Source organism: Dromiciops gliroides, chromosome 4 (genome assembly GCF_019393635.1).
Source record: "Dromiciops gliroides isolate mDroGli1 chromosome 4, mDroGli1.pri, whole genome shotgun sequence".
Classification (NCBI taxonomy): domain Eukaryota; kingdom Metazoa; phylum Chordata; class Mammalia; order Microbiotheria; family Microbiotheriidae; genus Dromiciops; species Dromiciops gliroides.
In genome coordinates, this window is record NC_057864.1 from 31,227,118 (window position 1) to 31,242,183 (window position 15,066).

General features: G+C 54.9%; 1 protein-coding gene across 3 annotated transcripts; it reads left to right on the top strand.

The window, feature by feature from the left end:
• The first annotated feature begins 1,537 nt into the window (after positions 1-1,537).
• ATPAF1 (ATP synthase mitochondrial F1 complex assembly factor 1) lies at positions 1,538-14,752 on the top strand. 3 transcript variants are annotated; one of them, XM_043963268.1, is made up of 9 exons: positions 1,538-1,878; positions 3,185-3,293; positions 4,197-4,247; positions 4,762-4,824; positions 6,084-6,134; positions 7,461-7,508; positions 7,822-7,917; positions 9,860-9,967; positions 13,674-14,752. In XM_043963268.1, the coding sequence occupies exons 1-9, from the start codon at positions 1,538-1,540 to the stop codon at positions 13,866-13,868; spliced, it is 1,062 nt and encodes a 353-aa protein (XP_043819203.1). In that variant the 3' UTR covers positions 13,869-14,752. The 3 variants fall into 3 exon arrangements, with proteins under 3 accessions (XP_043819203.1, XP_043819204.1, XP_043819205.1); XM_043963270.1 differs by lacking the exon at positions 1,538-1,878 and adding an exon at positions 2,031-2,386; XM_043963269.1 differs by lacking the exon at positions 7,461-7,508 and having other exon boundaries at positions 1,586-1,878.
• The last annotated feature ends 314 nt before the right edge of the window (positions 14,753-15,066 follow it).

The window sequence follows — 15,066 nt, forward strand, 5'->3', positions numbered from 1 at the left end:
AAATAAAATGAAATCCTTTTGGACATTCCCAAAGAGAAAAGAAGACCTATTTGTACAAAAGTATTGATAGTAGCTCTTTTTGTGGTGGCTAAGAACCGGAAATCAAAGGAATGCCTATCATTCGAGGGATGGCTAAACAAGCTGTGGTATATGATGGTGATGGAATATTATTGGGCTATAAGAGATGACAAGCAGAACGATTTCAGAAAGGCCCAGAAAGACTTGTATGAACAGATGTATAGTGAAGTGAGCAAAGCCAAGAGAACATTGTGCACAGAGACAACAATATTGTTTGATGAAGAACTGTGAATGACAATGATTCCCAATACAATGATCCAAGAAAATCCTAAAGGACTAATGATGAAGCATACTATCCACCTCCAGAGAACTGATATTGATTGAACACAGACTGAAGCATACTATTTTTCACTTTCATTTTTTCTTTTATGCAAGTTTTCTTGTACAAAATGACTGATATGGTAATAATGCTTTACATAATTGCACATGTATAACCCATATCTGATTGCTTACTGCCTCAGAGAGTGGGAAGGGAAGGGAGGGAAGGAGGAATAAAATTTGGAACTCAAAACTATAAATAAAAATGTTTATTATTTTAAAAAATAATAAAATCCCTTTGGGATCTTATTATTTTAAAAAATAATAAAATCCCTTTGGGATCTAATTCTTTATGAATTAATTCCTCCTTGGAGGCCTCTGATAATTATTAGCTGTTACAACCCCCCCACTGCTTCTTTCCTGCAGTTAAGAGGTTAACACAAAAACCTGTTTACCTCAGTTTTCTCCACTGTAAAATGGGAATAACAGTCCTTACCTCAAATGCTTGTTGTGAGGATCAAAGGAGATATTTGTAAAAAGTTCTTAGCACACAGCAGGTGCTGTATAAATGCTTATTCCCTTCCCTTCCCCTGCACTGCCTCTAGGCCGTTGTTTACATGTGATTTCCCCCATTAGAGGAGCTCCTTGAGGGCAGGGACCTTGTTTTGGGGCTTCTTTGTAACCCCAGTGCTTCTGCAGTGCCTGAGTAGTAGGGGCTTAATAAATGCTTGTTGATTTTGTCCAACCCCTGTGTTTTGTAAATATGGAAACAGAAGCTCCAAAGAGGTGAAGTCCAAGAGTACCCCCTACGGGCCAGATCAGGATTCGAACTCAGGTCCCTGCACTCCCCTCTATCAGGTCCTTTCCAGCTCCAAAATTCTGGTCCTCAGAGCACAAACAAGGCAAACAAGGCAAATGTGTAGTGAGCTCCCCATTCGAGGAGGTACTCAAGCAGATTCGTCCCAAAAGACGCTAGGAGCCGGCCCTAAGTTCGAATTCTACAGGTGCCTCCGTCGCACCAGCTCCAGGCTCAGAGGATCCCGGAAGCCACCCCCACTCCCCCCCACTCCCCCCCACCCCCACCCCCGCTTCCCCGCTCGAGGCTGCGCAGAAGAGGCCCCGCCCATTGGGCAGGAACGTTTCTGCGACGGAACCTTGAGCACGGGGGCGGGGGCGGAAGCGGCGGCGCCAGGGGAGGGGGATGGAGGGGCGCGCGGCGGCTGCGGCGGAAGCGGCGGCGGCGGAAGCAACTGTGGGGGCGGGTGCAGAGGTGGAGGGCGAGGAGGAAGAAACTATGGCGGCAGCCATGACGGCCATGGCGGCGGGGGGCGCGGGCCCAGCCGTGTTGCAGGTGGCTGGCCTCTACCGGGGCCTGTGCGCCGTGCGCAGCCGCGCTCTGGGCCCGGGCCTCGGCCTGGGGCTTGTGGGGACCGAGCAGCTGCGGCTTTTCTCCGTGCGCCGTAGCGCCGGGAGCGGCGAGGCCGAACTCGAGACCAACCCCTACTATGACAAGTACCGGGAAAAAATCCAGCAACTGCGCAGGTGCGGAAGGAGGGGACGGGGCAAGAAGGAAGAGGAGCTCCTCCCCATAACTGGTGTGGGGACCAGATCCTGCCACTGCGCAGGTGCCGAGAGGTGGGGCGGGGGAGGGCAAAAGGCTATCTCCCACTGATTGCGCAGGTGCGAGGGAGGGGTGGGGCTAGGAGGCTAATGGCACCTCTCATAGACTGTATGGGCACAAGGTCTCCGAACTGCGCAGGTGCAGGGCAAGGATGCCTGCACTAGATTGGGCGGCTGTGCAGTGGGTAGAGCTCGGTGTGGAACCTGGAGGCAGGTGTTCGAATCCTGTCGCCGCCACCGAGACTCAATTTCCTCATCTGCAGAATAGTCCCTAGCCCCCTTCCCCCGGGATGTTTTCGGAAGCTGTTTTTATCTGGGCTCGGGCTCCTCCTTGCATCTCTAGATCGCATCCTTCAGAGGACGCCCAGGGCCCCAGTCTCCTCTTCAGCCTTGGGTCACAATCCAGTGTTGAGTAGCCTCACAGCACCAGGTATATAGTCGGCGGATAATGGTTGACTTAGGTTAGAAGCCAAGCCTGGCATATAGTTGGTATTTAATAAATGCTGGTGGATTGACTTAGAGCCTCACGGTGGGAGGTATGTAGTCTGTACTTAACAAATGCTGGCTGGCTGCCTGTCCCAGGTTGTCCCAAGCAGAGCTGTCCACAAGGAAGGCCTGAGTCTCCAGGGTCCTTGTGGGCAGGTGTGGGTCATGGAGCCCAGTGTTTGACCCCTCTGGGGGAGAGGAACCCCACCCCTGACTGGAAGATTCTTGCAGACCTGCAGAAAGACACTTGTCCTTGAACCCTCAGAGGTCACATTGCCAGGGGCTATTGAGCCCAGGTCTTCTTGTCTTGGAAGGCAACTCCAAGACTCCTGGGAAGGAAGGAAAGAGGGCTTTATTAAAATGTACTTCCTGCATGCCTGGCTGTTTACAGATATCTCACTTGATCCTCACAACAAACCCTGTGAGCGATTGGCCTCATTTTATATTTGAGGAAACTGAGGCAGACAGTGCTTAAATGACTTGCCCAGGGTCACACAGCTAGAAGGTGTCTGAGGTTGGATTTGAACTCAGGTGCTTCCTAGTCCAGGCCCAGGGCTCTATGCAAGGAGCTACCTGGCTGTCCCTGGGCCATGCTGCCGCTCATAGAAAGTAGAGACCTGGTCATTGTGGACTAGGAGGGATCCTGTTGGAGGTCCTCCTCTGGCCATCAGAAGGGGTGAAGTAGCCAAGGCCAGGATACCCTTCCCCCGTCCTGACCCGGGCCTTCCTCACCTTCCCGCAGATCTGACCCCGCTGCCTTCGAGTCCCGGCTGGAGAAGCGGCACGAGCTACGGAAGCAGCCAGTGGGACACTCCAAGCAAGCTGACTTTATCAAGTGTGTGGAGCAGAAGGCAAGAGAGCTCTGCTGCAGCCAGTGCGGCCCCCTCCTGACAGCCCAGCCTGGGGGGTGGGAGGACAACAGTCAGGCGAGGGCCCTCTGAGGAGGGCCGCTCACTCACTGCAGGGGGCCTGGATGCAGTAGGACTGAGCAGTAAAGCCCTCGCCAGCAGGCCCTCCCTAACACAACCTGGGGCGTCTCCTGGCATGGGTGCAGCTCTGCTGGGAGGGCCAGGCCCTGGGATCAGTGACCTCTGAGCCTCTGCTTGTTTGAGGAGGACGAGGAAAAGGGGGGAGGGTCCCTCAAGGCATTAGGGTGAGGACAAAGCCAAGCTGGGCACGGGTGCCCTGTCCAGCCTGTGGGCTGTGCCCACTTTTTAGACTCCTCTGTGGCTCCTAACAAGCTTCTCTGTCCAGTACCCAAGACCCTGCCCCAGCTGGTGGTTCCCCCACCCTCCCCCAGCCAAGCCAGACCCTTCTCTATCCCCCACACGTACTCTGCTTTTTAGTCCCTCACTACCCCACTCCCACCTCCTCCAAGAAGCACCTCCCAAAGTTCTGCTTCATCCTGTCCAGTGTCTCCCAGGGGAGCCCAGCCAAGGGCAGGCCAGAGCAGAGTGGGCTGGTGTGGTCCTCGGGAAGGGACATTGTTCCTGAGGACAGGCGGCTGACCCGGTCCCTGCCCTTTCTGCTCTCTGCAGTCACTTCTGACGTGCAGCCGCTCACCAAGAAAGATGATCAGGGAATGTCTCAGGTTGGAATGGCTGTTCTAAGTGGAATGAAGGAGGCAAATTTGGGGCAGGGAAGGCTGGGAGTGTCCCCTTGCCTGAAGGTTCACAGCGAGCTACAGGGAGTTCCCCTGGCCCTATTCCCTTGCCCACCTGCAAAGCAGAGACCAATGTACTTATTTCTTTCAGACGGAAGCCCTGGGGAAACAGTCTTCAAAGAGAGGATTCACTAAAGACAAGGTAGGGTCGGAGGGCTGGGATTTCAGGGGGCAGTTCTGTACCTGGCCCAGATTGCCAATGTCCCTTCCTTAGTAGGTCAGGCTGAGAGTGGTGGCAGGCTCAGTGATTGGCTGCCAGACACAGACCCGTTTGGTCCCTGCAGCCTCTGTATCCCAGTGCAGTTCCCAGCCTCCCTGGGACTGGGGAAGGGCCAGTATCACTATTCCAGGAGGCTGGAATTTGTCTTCATGGGCCCCAGCCCCAGCCCAGGACACTCTCCCAGTGAAGGGACCCGGCCTGACTTGTGTGACTGGTAGGAGCCAGCACCATCCTCCGGCCCTTCCTGGTCGTTCTGGGCCATGCTCAAGAGGACGGGGGCCTTGAGTGCAGAAACACGGTCTGAATGCAAGAACCAGGGCTGGACTTGGGGAATGAACAGTGTCTGTTAGATTCCCTCTCCCCAATCTCCCAGCCTGGCCCCAGGAGGCCCCTTCACCCCTCACCTCCCACAGACTGCCTTCATTTCCCATTTCAGACTCTCAGCTCAATCTTCAACCTCGAGATGGTAAAAGATAAAACCGGAGAAGAGATCCAGCAGGTAGCGTATTCCCATCTCCTTTCTTGGGGTGAGCAGCACGGCCGTTCCCAGGCAAGCTCTGAAAGTGACTGCTTTGGGCCCCCACTCTGAAGGCCCCGGGAGGGAGGGTGGGGCCTCTGGTGATAATGACGTGGGGCCAGTAGAGGGTGAGAACTTCTCCCATCGACTGGGTCCCCAGGTCCTAGGAATTCAGCCTGGCGGCACCCGGGGCTCTAGAGTCTTGTTGTCCTTTTCCTAGCCTCCTTTCTTTGTTTGCTTCTCCCTTCTGACACTTTCAGGGAAGGCCCTTATCTCCTCTGCACTGACAGTGGCAGGTGTCCTGGTGGTCTCCCCATTTTCTGCCTACATATCTTAGCCAGGAAACCTTGGAGAAAGCCCACTTCTGTCTTGTCCCACGCCTGCTCCAGAACCTCAAGTAGATCCATTTGTACTACTCATGTTGTCAAGGGATTGGAATGAGTTTAGAAACTTTGTGCCATACAGCTAGCTGAGTGGTGCAGTGAGGTGATAGAGCCCTGGGCCTAGAGTCAGTGAGACCTGAGTTCAGCTGTCACCACAGACTCTGACTGGCTGTGTCACCCTGGGCAAGTCACTTAACATCTGTCTATCTCAGCTTTCTGATCTATAAAATGGGGGTACTGCTAGCACCTACTTCCCAGGGTTATGATGAGGATCAGATGATACTATCTCTAAAAGCAGTTGACAAACTTCAAAATGCCATATAAGTGCTAGCTGCTCTTATTAATTGCCCTGGCATTCGGAGCCCTTTCCACCCTAGCTTTGCACAGTTCACATCATGGAGATGAGGTCCTGTTCTCCCCCAGACCTTTGGGGCACCCCTTGGTGCCCCATCTGAGACAAGACCCTGACCTGGGGGCCCAGAGATCTTACCCAGCATGCCACTGATGCTGTCGTTGGGAGTGAGGTTCTGGAGGAGGTGGTATTGCCAGATCGGAATGCCTGGGGGAACATGGGGTGCTGCCCCCTGAAGCAAGGCTCTGCTTGGGACATTTCACCCAGGAGGGCACCTGTTGGAAACCGGCTTGTCGTCCCTTCTTCACCAAGGGCCGATGGACGGCATTGCTCGTCACAAAAATATAATTGGGAAAGTCTTCTTTTCCCGTGGTCCAGGGGCATCTGCTTCTGAACCGTGAGCACTGGTGCTGAGGCCTGACTTGGGTCCTTGGGGTTTCAGTCTGACGGGGATCACCCTTGGGTCCCCCGTGACCTCACACTGCTGTTTCTCATCCCCCTCACAGATCTGGAAGCAGTATTTTGCGACAAAAGACACTGTCTACGCTGTTATCCCTGTAAGTTCTTTGGGAGGAGGAATGAAGGTGTGGGGAGCAGTGTGATGACCAGCCCTGAGCTCTGGATGGGGGGGGGGTGCCTTTACTGCTCCTGTGCCCCATCCTTCTGGAGAGCCCATGTTCTCCAGGAGGATGTTTCAGGGTTCCACTGAGCTAAGCTTGCCTCCTCTCTCTGTCTAGCATCTGTGGCTCTTCTTTGTCCTTCCCCATCTCCTCCCCCGGAGATGTCTCTGTGTGTCAAGTCTTTGCTGGTAGGGCAAGGCTGATGAGGTGTTTCCAGTTTGTCTTATTGCTCCTCGGTTTGCTGTTTGAAGATGCTGTTTCTAACGTGCACCAGAGCTAATGGAGCTGGGAGGTCTTGGCATGCTGGGCTCTTGAGGTGCAGGGGCCTCTCCAGTCTGCCAGTGACTCAGCCCTGGTAGGAGTAGCCAGCACGCTGGTGACCGATCAGAACTTGGCTGCCAAGCTGGAGTGTGAGATGAACCTCATATGACATTTGGGGAGGGAGAAATGTGGGATCTCACACATGGGAACAAAAACCTGTTCCCAAGTGTAGGGCGGAGAGCCTGTCTGCATGCAGTTTGGAAGTGATGTGGGCGTCTTAGGGGGCTACACACAGTGGGACAGGAGCACCAAGACAGCGCAGGCGATCTTGGGCAACCGTAAGAGAGGGCCCCTCCTGCAGGCCCAGGCCTGGTCTGACCTCCTCTGGGGCCTGTCATCCGTTCTAAGTGACATGTTGTAGGGAGGTGCCTCGAGAGAGAAAGGATGATGCAGGCCCTGGAGGAGCAAGGGCATATCTCCTGGTCAACCAGCATGGCCTCGGGGGCAGAACAAGGAGCAGTAGGAGGAGGGGGTTCAGCTTCACCTATGGAGGGCAGCTAGGTGGCACAGTGGATAGGACCAGCCCTGGATTCAGGAGGACCTGAGTTCAAATCCAGCCTCAAACACTTGACACTTACTAGCTGTGTGACCCTGGGCAAGTCACTTAACCCTCATTGCCCCGCCAAAAAAAAAAAAGAAGCAGCAGCTTCACCTATGGCCTCCTCTTGCTCTAGTAGTTGCTGAGGCCTTGTTGGGCTGGTGGGGGGTGGGGGGGGCATAGTTATGGGGTGAGCCTGCGCCCTGAGGGCTGACCCTCTGGGGGCCTGCTGGCATCCAGCCCAAGAAGGCCATTGGTTTGTCTTGGTTCTCTTCTCTGTCCGGTGTTGGTGCTCAGGAGCTCATTCTTGGATGCAGTAAGAGGCCTAGATGGTGACTTCAGGGGAGAAAGTGGTGGCTTTTCCTGTGGTGGGGAGTCAGGTTTTTCTGGTTTCCAACCTGCAGGCAGAAACGTTCGACTTGATCTGGAGCCGGGCCCAGAAGTGTCCATCTGTAAGTTCATCTGCCCGCTGTGGAGGGGGCTGTGGAGGGGGCTGTGGCCTTAGCTGCCTGCACCTGCCGCTGGGTTTTCCATCCTCTGAATTCAGGAGAGCTGGGTGGTCAGTCAGTGAACATTCAGCACCTACTGTGTGCCAGGCACCGTGCTAAATGTTAGAGATAAAAGAAAGGGAAAAGACAGTCCCTGCCATCAAGGAGCTCACAGCCCAGTGGGCAAGAAAGTGTGCAGACAACTCTGTGCCAACAAACCAGAGACCAGATGAGTTGGAAAGGTTCTGCAGAAACACCCTGTGCTTCCTTCCTGCAGTTCCTGTGTGCGCTCCCCAGGAGGGAAGGCTACGAGTTCTTTGTGGGACAGTGGTCAGGTCCAGAACTGCACTTCACTGCCCTCATAAACATCCAGGTAGGTGAGCGACCTCGCAGGGCTGCTGGGCCATTGGCCGGGGTGCTTTGTTCTGGGCTAGCGTCAGAGGCTGCCCACTGTGTCTAGGAAGTGAGGTTCAGGGGTTAGAACCGGCCCAGGCCTTTGCTCTGATGCTCAAGAGGGAGTGTATGTTAAACACCCACCTCCTTCAGGGGCCTTCCCTGACCCCAGAACCCCAGGGAGGTCTCCCTCAGAATGCTTGAGGTACCTTGGACAGCACTTCTGAGGCTCTGAGCATCCGTGACCTTGCGTCTTTAATTCTCTTTTGTGGGTTTATGCTTCATAACCACAAATGCTTCCTGCACCCCCAGCCTGGTGAGTGCTCCTTGAGCTCCCTGACAGCTCTTGCCAGACAGCAGGAGCACGTGTCCTTATACCCCCATGGCCTGGAGTGGTCGTGCCGTGTCTGATCCACTTTGGGCCTCTCCATGGTCAGCATGGCTTCAGGATCTTAGACTGGGTGGGCACGAAAGTGAGCCTCTGGATACACCCAGCTGCAGGACACCTGCCCCTCTAAAGCCCCTGAGCATCTCAGCCTTCACTCACGCCCCATGTCCTGCTCTCCCCAATGTTACAGCCCCTTCTGCACTTCTCTTACTTCCTCCTCTGTACATTGCTTTTTGAGAGCAGGGCCTTGGTCTTCCAGTTATCATTATTCAGTCCAGCCCACTTCCCAGCCACTTCTCCCCACACACACACACCCACCATAAGCCACCTCAAAGGGTTTAGGAAAGAAGAGTGAAATCACTGCATGCAAAGCTTAGAACAGCCCCAGGAGGGAGGGAGTGCCCCTGTGACCCAGAGTCACCCAGCCAGTAAGGGGAAACAGCTTGGCCCAGTGTCTGGGAAAGGCCTGGGTTCAGATGCATGCACTTACCCTGAGCAAGGACCTCAATCTTTTTGAGCCTCAGTTTCCTTCTCTGTAAAACTGGAGTAAAAACCCTGGCATCACCTTCCTCTCAAGGTTTTTGGCTCAGACCCTGCAGCATGTGCGCCGCAGTTGTGGCTGATGTCATTACTGTTGAATTACTGAGTCAAATGGAACTCCATATTCCAAGCAGCTGAGGGCAAGGAGCAGAGTAGGAGAAGCCGAGGAGGGCGCCGCATCTGCCCTGATTAACCATTGGAAGGACTTTGCCCGACCTGTGAGCTGGGCAGCTGAGAAACATCCTTCTCGTGCTCAGTTTCCTCACTCCTTCCCCAAGTCCGTGCCTGGGCAGCCGATCCCAGCCTCCAGCCCCTTGGGCTCCGGCAGGCCTACCAGCGGGGGCCACCTCCCTCAGCCATCCAGAGCCAGACTCGGCTGTATCTTTTCCCAGCCTTCCTCTCTCCCAGAGACCCTGCGACCATTCCCAGGCCCGTGGCCAACCTCAGAGTACTCACTCTAAGGCTCAGTGGGGTTGAGCCTTCTTGAAGGCAGCGGCTCTTTGGGGGCCTTTGGCTCCATATCCACAGTGCCTGGCCCCTGGCAGGTGCTTAAAAGCCCATTAAATGGATGCCACACCCACGGTGTCAAGACAAGTGCCCCCATGGGACCCCCTGTGCCCCTTGTAACTTCCTTCCTTCTTGCATGAATGGCACTTGTTGCTTTTCTTTGGGAAACTATCATAAATGACCATGAAGGAGCCAGCACAGCCGACCATTGGGCCCCTCCCTGCTGCGGGCTCAGGGCTCGTGGACGCAGTGAAACCAGCCCCACAATGGGAACAGGCCCGGTTGCAGAGCATCTTGTGGTGGCCTTCAAGGCCATGCTGCTGTAGCAGGCGGGGTGGCGAGGCTGCTTCCCTGCCAGGCCTCTGCACACGCTCCTCCATCCTGCTGGCTCCCATGGCCAGGGAGAAAGGACTAGCATTTCGGGGGGCCTGTGCCCCCAGGTTTGGCAGCATGGGCTGAGCCTGGCTTGTACCTCTCTCCTCCGCAGACTCGAGGGGAGGCCGCGTCAAGCCAGCTCATTCTGTACCACTTCCCAGAGCTCAAGGAGGAGAAGGGCATCGTACTCATGACGGCAGAGATGGACTCCACTTTTCTGGTAAGGCCGACCAGGCCAGTGAGGCTCTGGCATTGGCTGGAGGCGAGAGACAGTGCCTGCCCTCAGGGAGCTCCCAGACCACAGACACGGCTGGGTACAGACAAGACATAGGCAGGAATACATTAGAGCTAATCACACAGGGTTGGCGCTGACGCTAGCACGAAGGGCGACAGGAAAGGCTTCCTGTAGAAGGGAGGTGTTAGTTGGCACTTGCAGGAAGCCAGGGTGGCCAGGAGGTAGAGATGAGGGGGGAGAGGGGGAGGCAGAACCAAGGTGGCAGAGGAGCAGGAAGGAGGGAAGCCAGCTCCCCCAGAACTCCTCCAGACAGAGCCAGAAAATACCCCAATGGGTCCTGCTGGGGAAATTAGGGGAAGTCGCTGTGAGCCCTTTCCCCAGCCCAGGTGGGCAGAGCGCCCCGGTGCTCAGCACGAGTGGGCATCCCAGACCCAGACAGATGCCAGCTGGCAGCCTCGTCACCCCCTAGCCAGGTCCAGGGCACAGATCCACGGCAGACCAAGGGTAGGTAAGAAGCAGACAGACCTGAGGCAGCGGCAGTGAAGAGGCCCGGTCCTCAGGGGCAGGGCAGGTGCCAGTGTCTAGCCCAGCCTGCAGAGGAATATCCAGACCAGAGGAGAGCCTGCAGTGAGCACTAGGCCAGACCCCAAGCCAGAGTTGGGAGCAGGGGCCAAGAGCAGACACTGCCCTGCATCAGACCGTTCAGGGGCCACTGAAAACTTGCCAGGTCCCCAACATCAGGTGCTGAGATAACAACCCTCAATACTGGGAGAGTATGTTCCCTGTGGTTCTAGAATGAATGTGGGGCATGGGGTTCCCCATCCTTAGAGCAGAAAAAGGGGATGAGGAGATCCCTCCAGCTCATGTGCCCCCAGGTCAAGGTCACTGGGCCAGAGAAATCCTGGGATAACTTTCCATCGTGGTGTAGAAACTGGAAACAAGCTGTGGGCTTGTGCCAGCTTCAGAGGGGTGAGAATGACGAAGTCCATTGTGTCAGGCCATACTACCCAAAGCATTGGTACTATGACAATAAAGGAGGCAGAGGCATAGGGTGCTTTTTCTTTTTTTCTTTTTTTTGGGGGGGCAGGGCAATGAGGGTAAAGTGACTTGCCCAGAGTCACACAGCTAGTAAGTGTCAATTGTCTGAGGCCGGATTTGAACTTGGGTCCTCCTGAATCCAGGGCTGGTGCTTTATCTACTGTGCCACCTAGCTGCCCCGGCCAAGAGTTCTAATCCTACCCCTGCCGCTACCCGGCTGTAGGACCTCGGCCCACAGCCTCAGTCCTTGTGGACCTCACGATTCTTCATGCACAAGATGGCCTTAGACAAGATGTGTGCTGGGATTCCTCTAAATCACCTTCGTTCTGAACAGAATGCTTTCACCAAAGACCTAGTCACAGAGATGAGCTCGAGGAATGGCCTGTGCATGTATGGGCTTCAGACAGAGTCAGAGGCCTCAGTGGTGGCCAGTGGACACACCACTAATTGACAGATGGTTCTCAAGGCAGACGCTCCATTTAAATGTTCGGTTGGGACGGCAGGAGACCAGGACCCACACCTCGGGGAGACTAACTTACCCTCTGAGCAGAGCTGTCTAGTGGCTGGGGAGCATTTCTGTGATGTTTGAAGGTGCTGTTAGAAACATCTCATTTGTTCTTCACAACCAGCCACTGAGGATCATGGGTGTAAGGCAAGAAGCCATCCGGGGGTCATCTGATCCAACCCCCTCACTTTATGTGACCTTAACTACCATGGTATGTGATATTGAGTCCAAGAGAATGAGGCAGTGGGGGAAACTGAGGCAAGTTGGCTCAGCTGGTAGTTCGTGAGTACTTCTGACAAATATCAAAGCCTTGGACACTGGTACATAGGTAGCAGGCCAGGCAGGTGACCAGAGGGGCGTGGCGTCTTTGTTTCAGGGTGGGCTCAGCCTTGCTATGACGTGATGATTCTTGGAGTCGGTGATTTCTTTAAACAACCAAAAGGTCCCCCCTAGCATGAGTCGACTTGGTATCACCCCTGGGTGTGGGCGCCAGCCGCGCTGCTGACTCTGGGTAATGCCGGACAGGCTCCTCCCTCTCGCGGCCTGAGCTGCCATTTGTAAAACAAAGCTCTCTCCCAGCTCCAAGTCTAGGAGATACTGATGATTTGCTGTGGAGCCAGACGTATGCAGAGTGGTTGTTGCTGATGCCGCGGTGTGCAGGAGACAGGGCTCTTAGAACTGGCTTACAAGTAAGGGACATGCTGGCTGGCCAGAGGAGTGAGAGAGGTGCAAGGGTGGGATTCAGAAGCCAGTCACCCAAGGGTGAAGCTGGAAGTGATGGCTATTAGAGCTGACCGCTAGGCCCCAGAAGTCACCCAGGGAGGTGTGGGCTGCCTCGGCTTAGCTTAGCCCCGAAGCTGCATTCTGCAAGCATGTTTGGGGGATGGGTCCTGAGACAGAAAGAAGTGTGTGGTTCCGTGGGTGACTTACCGAGAGCACGTGGATTTTCCTCACTTCTCTCTCACCTTGGCAGGTCTCTGTACATGTGTGGCCATTCTCACAGATACTAGTGAGAGTTTATATGTGGACTGTGATCTTTTATATTTTATTCATGCACTTTTTAAAAAATAGAGGGGTTTTGGAGGCAGCTGGGGTTAAGTGACTTGCCCAGGGTCACGCAGCTAATAAGTGTCTGAGGTCAGATTTTAACTCAAATCCTCCTGACCCTAGGGCCAATGCTTTATCCACTGTGCCACCTAGCTGCCCCTTCATGTACTTTTTAAAACTATGGGTACCTGTAAGTGTTGTTTTTATTTCTTTTGTCTTTGCTAAGAAGTAGTCCTGCTTTCTGTCTATCATCCTCGTGAGTCACTGAGTCTGTATCTGGAGGCACATTGGTGGGGGCCCAGGAGCTCGTGGAGTATGTAGGGGACATGGATTCCCCCACTACAGGGTTGCCCCTGGGGCCCCGAGGGGGCTTGACTATAACTGTGGGGGGCAGTTCTTCTCCAGGAACCTCCCCCTATTCTGAGAGTGCCTGGTGTGAAGTGTGCCGGGGCTACCGGGGTGGCCACTCCACACACTCATCACAAAAAGAGCAAGGGATCCACACAGAGAGGGGCTAAGTGACTCACCCAGGGTCACACAGGCAACTGGTAGAGGTGGCACTTGAACCCAAGACCTCTGGCTCCAGACCCATCACTTGGCCCACCGTTCCCCATTTATCACCTTCCCAGGGGACGAGCATGTTGAAACAAAACCAGGAGAGGGGGTGTGATGCCCAACACGAATGAACCCATCTTTAACACTGGGAGCTTTAGGCCCTGTGGACTAATGTGGGGCAAGGCAGGAAGAGGGCTTTTTTGGCCCCCCAGAAGTCAGACCACACCGGCAGCCACCTGCCTGGTGCATGCCTTCAAGTCCCGGGAGTAGCCTCGCCTCTTCCTGGAGGCCTGCCAGGATTTCTCCTTCCTGCTCGCTGTGCCCATTGTCTCTGTTGTGCAGTGACACTGGGTGGATTCGGCTGCCTCCATGAGTCGTGCCTTTGGTTCCTCTATCTCCTGCATCTCCTAAAAGATGACACGCTCCTCTTCGAGTCCCTGACTGTGTCACATCCATTGTGGGTCTCTCTCATCCATTGAGGGCCTTTCGAAGATGGGACGCTGCGGCCAGAAGGGGAGGCCTTAACCATGTGCCCTTCTCTTTCAGAAAGTCCCTGAGGCTCAGTGCATCGCCAACCAGGTGCAGCTCTTCTATGCCACCGACCGCCAGGAGACCTATGGCCTGGTAGAGACCTTTAACCTGCGACCCAACGAGTTCAAATACATGTCCGTCATCGCAGAGCTGGAGCAGAGTGGCCTTGCAGCTGAGCTGAGACCCTCACAACAGCCGGACACAGCCTAGAGCTGGGCTGTTGTACTGTACTGATGGTGGGTGGTGGTCATTCGCAGAAAGGGGTCCAGGGACACCATGCATCATAGACACACACGAGCTCGCTCACACGCACACGTGCACACACATGCACGCGTGCGTGTACACACAAACACACGACTCCTCTTGTGTGCACCCCAGGGTGTTTATTGTGCTGAGGGGGATCCCGGAGTTGGTGCCCTGGTGCCGGCGGGCCTTTAGATCTCAAAGGGTGAGGTCTTCTAAGAGTTCTCTTCGGGCCTCTTTAGGCTGCCCTTAGGAAGTGAGTGGAAGCCAGGTCAGTGACACTTGACATTGTTAACATATTGCAATGTCCAAGTGTGATGCTGCCATTGCATGCCAGTGGTCTGCCATCAGCCCCAGAGTGATGGGATTGTCCTTTACGTGAAGTTAAGGAGAGAAGATGCCGACGTGCCCCCTGTGGCCCCATATGTGGCTCTCACACCCTTGATATGCTCCCACTAGGCGTCTCTGGGGGCCTGGCCTCTTCCTCCAGAAGTGTCCGCGTGGTTTAGCTGGAACTGTGCGGGTTTGACCCGGGTGCCCTCTTGTGACCTCCAGGGCTGGCATTTGGTGGAGACAGTGAGCAGCACCCCCGAGATAGTTTCGATAGCCCCTTGACAGGAAACTGCTGAGTGTGCTCGTTCTTCTCACCTGCCCTTTAGAAACCCTCTCCAGGTTCTGTGTGCTTGGACAGGGTGAACCAACACAGTCTGAATATACACATAGATAGAAAAACGGGCTCCCCACCCTGAATCTCAGGGTGGCGTTCCCCAGCTTGGAGCCCCATTGGTGTTAGCCTATGAACAAGAGGGGCCTGATTCCCTGAGCGAGCAATAAAAACGCTTCTGGCTCCAGCCTCGTTATCTCCATGTGTGAAGTCACCAGAGCAAGAAGGGGGCTTTGTAAAGTTGGGGCTGCATCTCCCCCCTCATTGGGGCCCACTCGTAGGCTGTAGCCCCAGGCACCCCACTGGGTGAGGTACTAGAGGTTAGAGTCCTCTTTGTGATGGAGCTGCAGAGGCAGAACCCCAGCCAGCCATCTCCCACCCCCACCCCCACCCTTATACCACCCATGAACTTCCTTCTCCTACCTTGAATTTGGACATGGGAGAGCAGAGGTTTTGCTGAGGTTTCTGCGTTCTCTGCATGTGGACGCATCTCACAGAGTG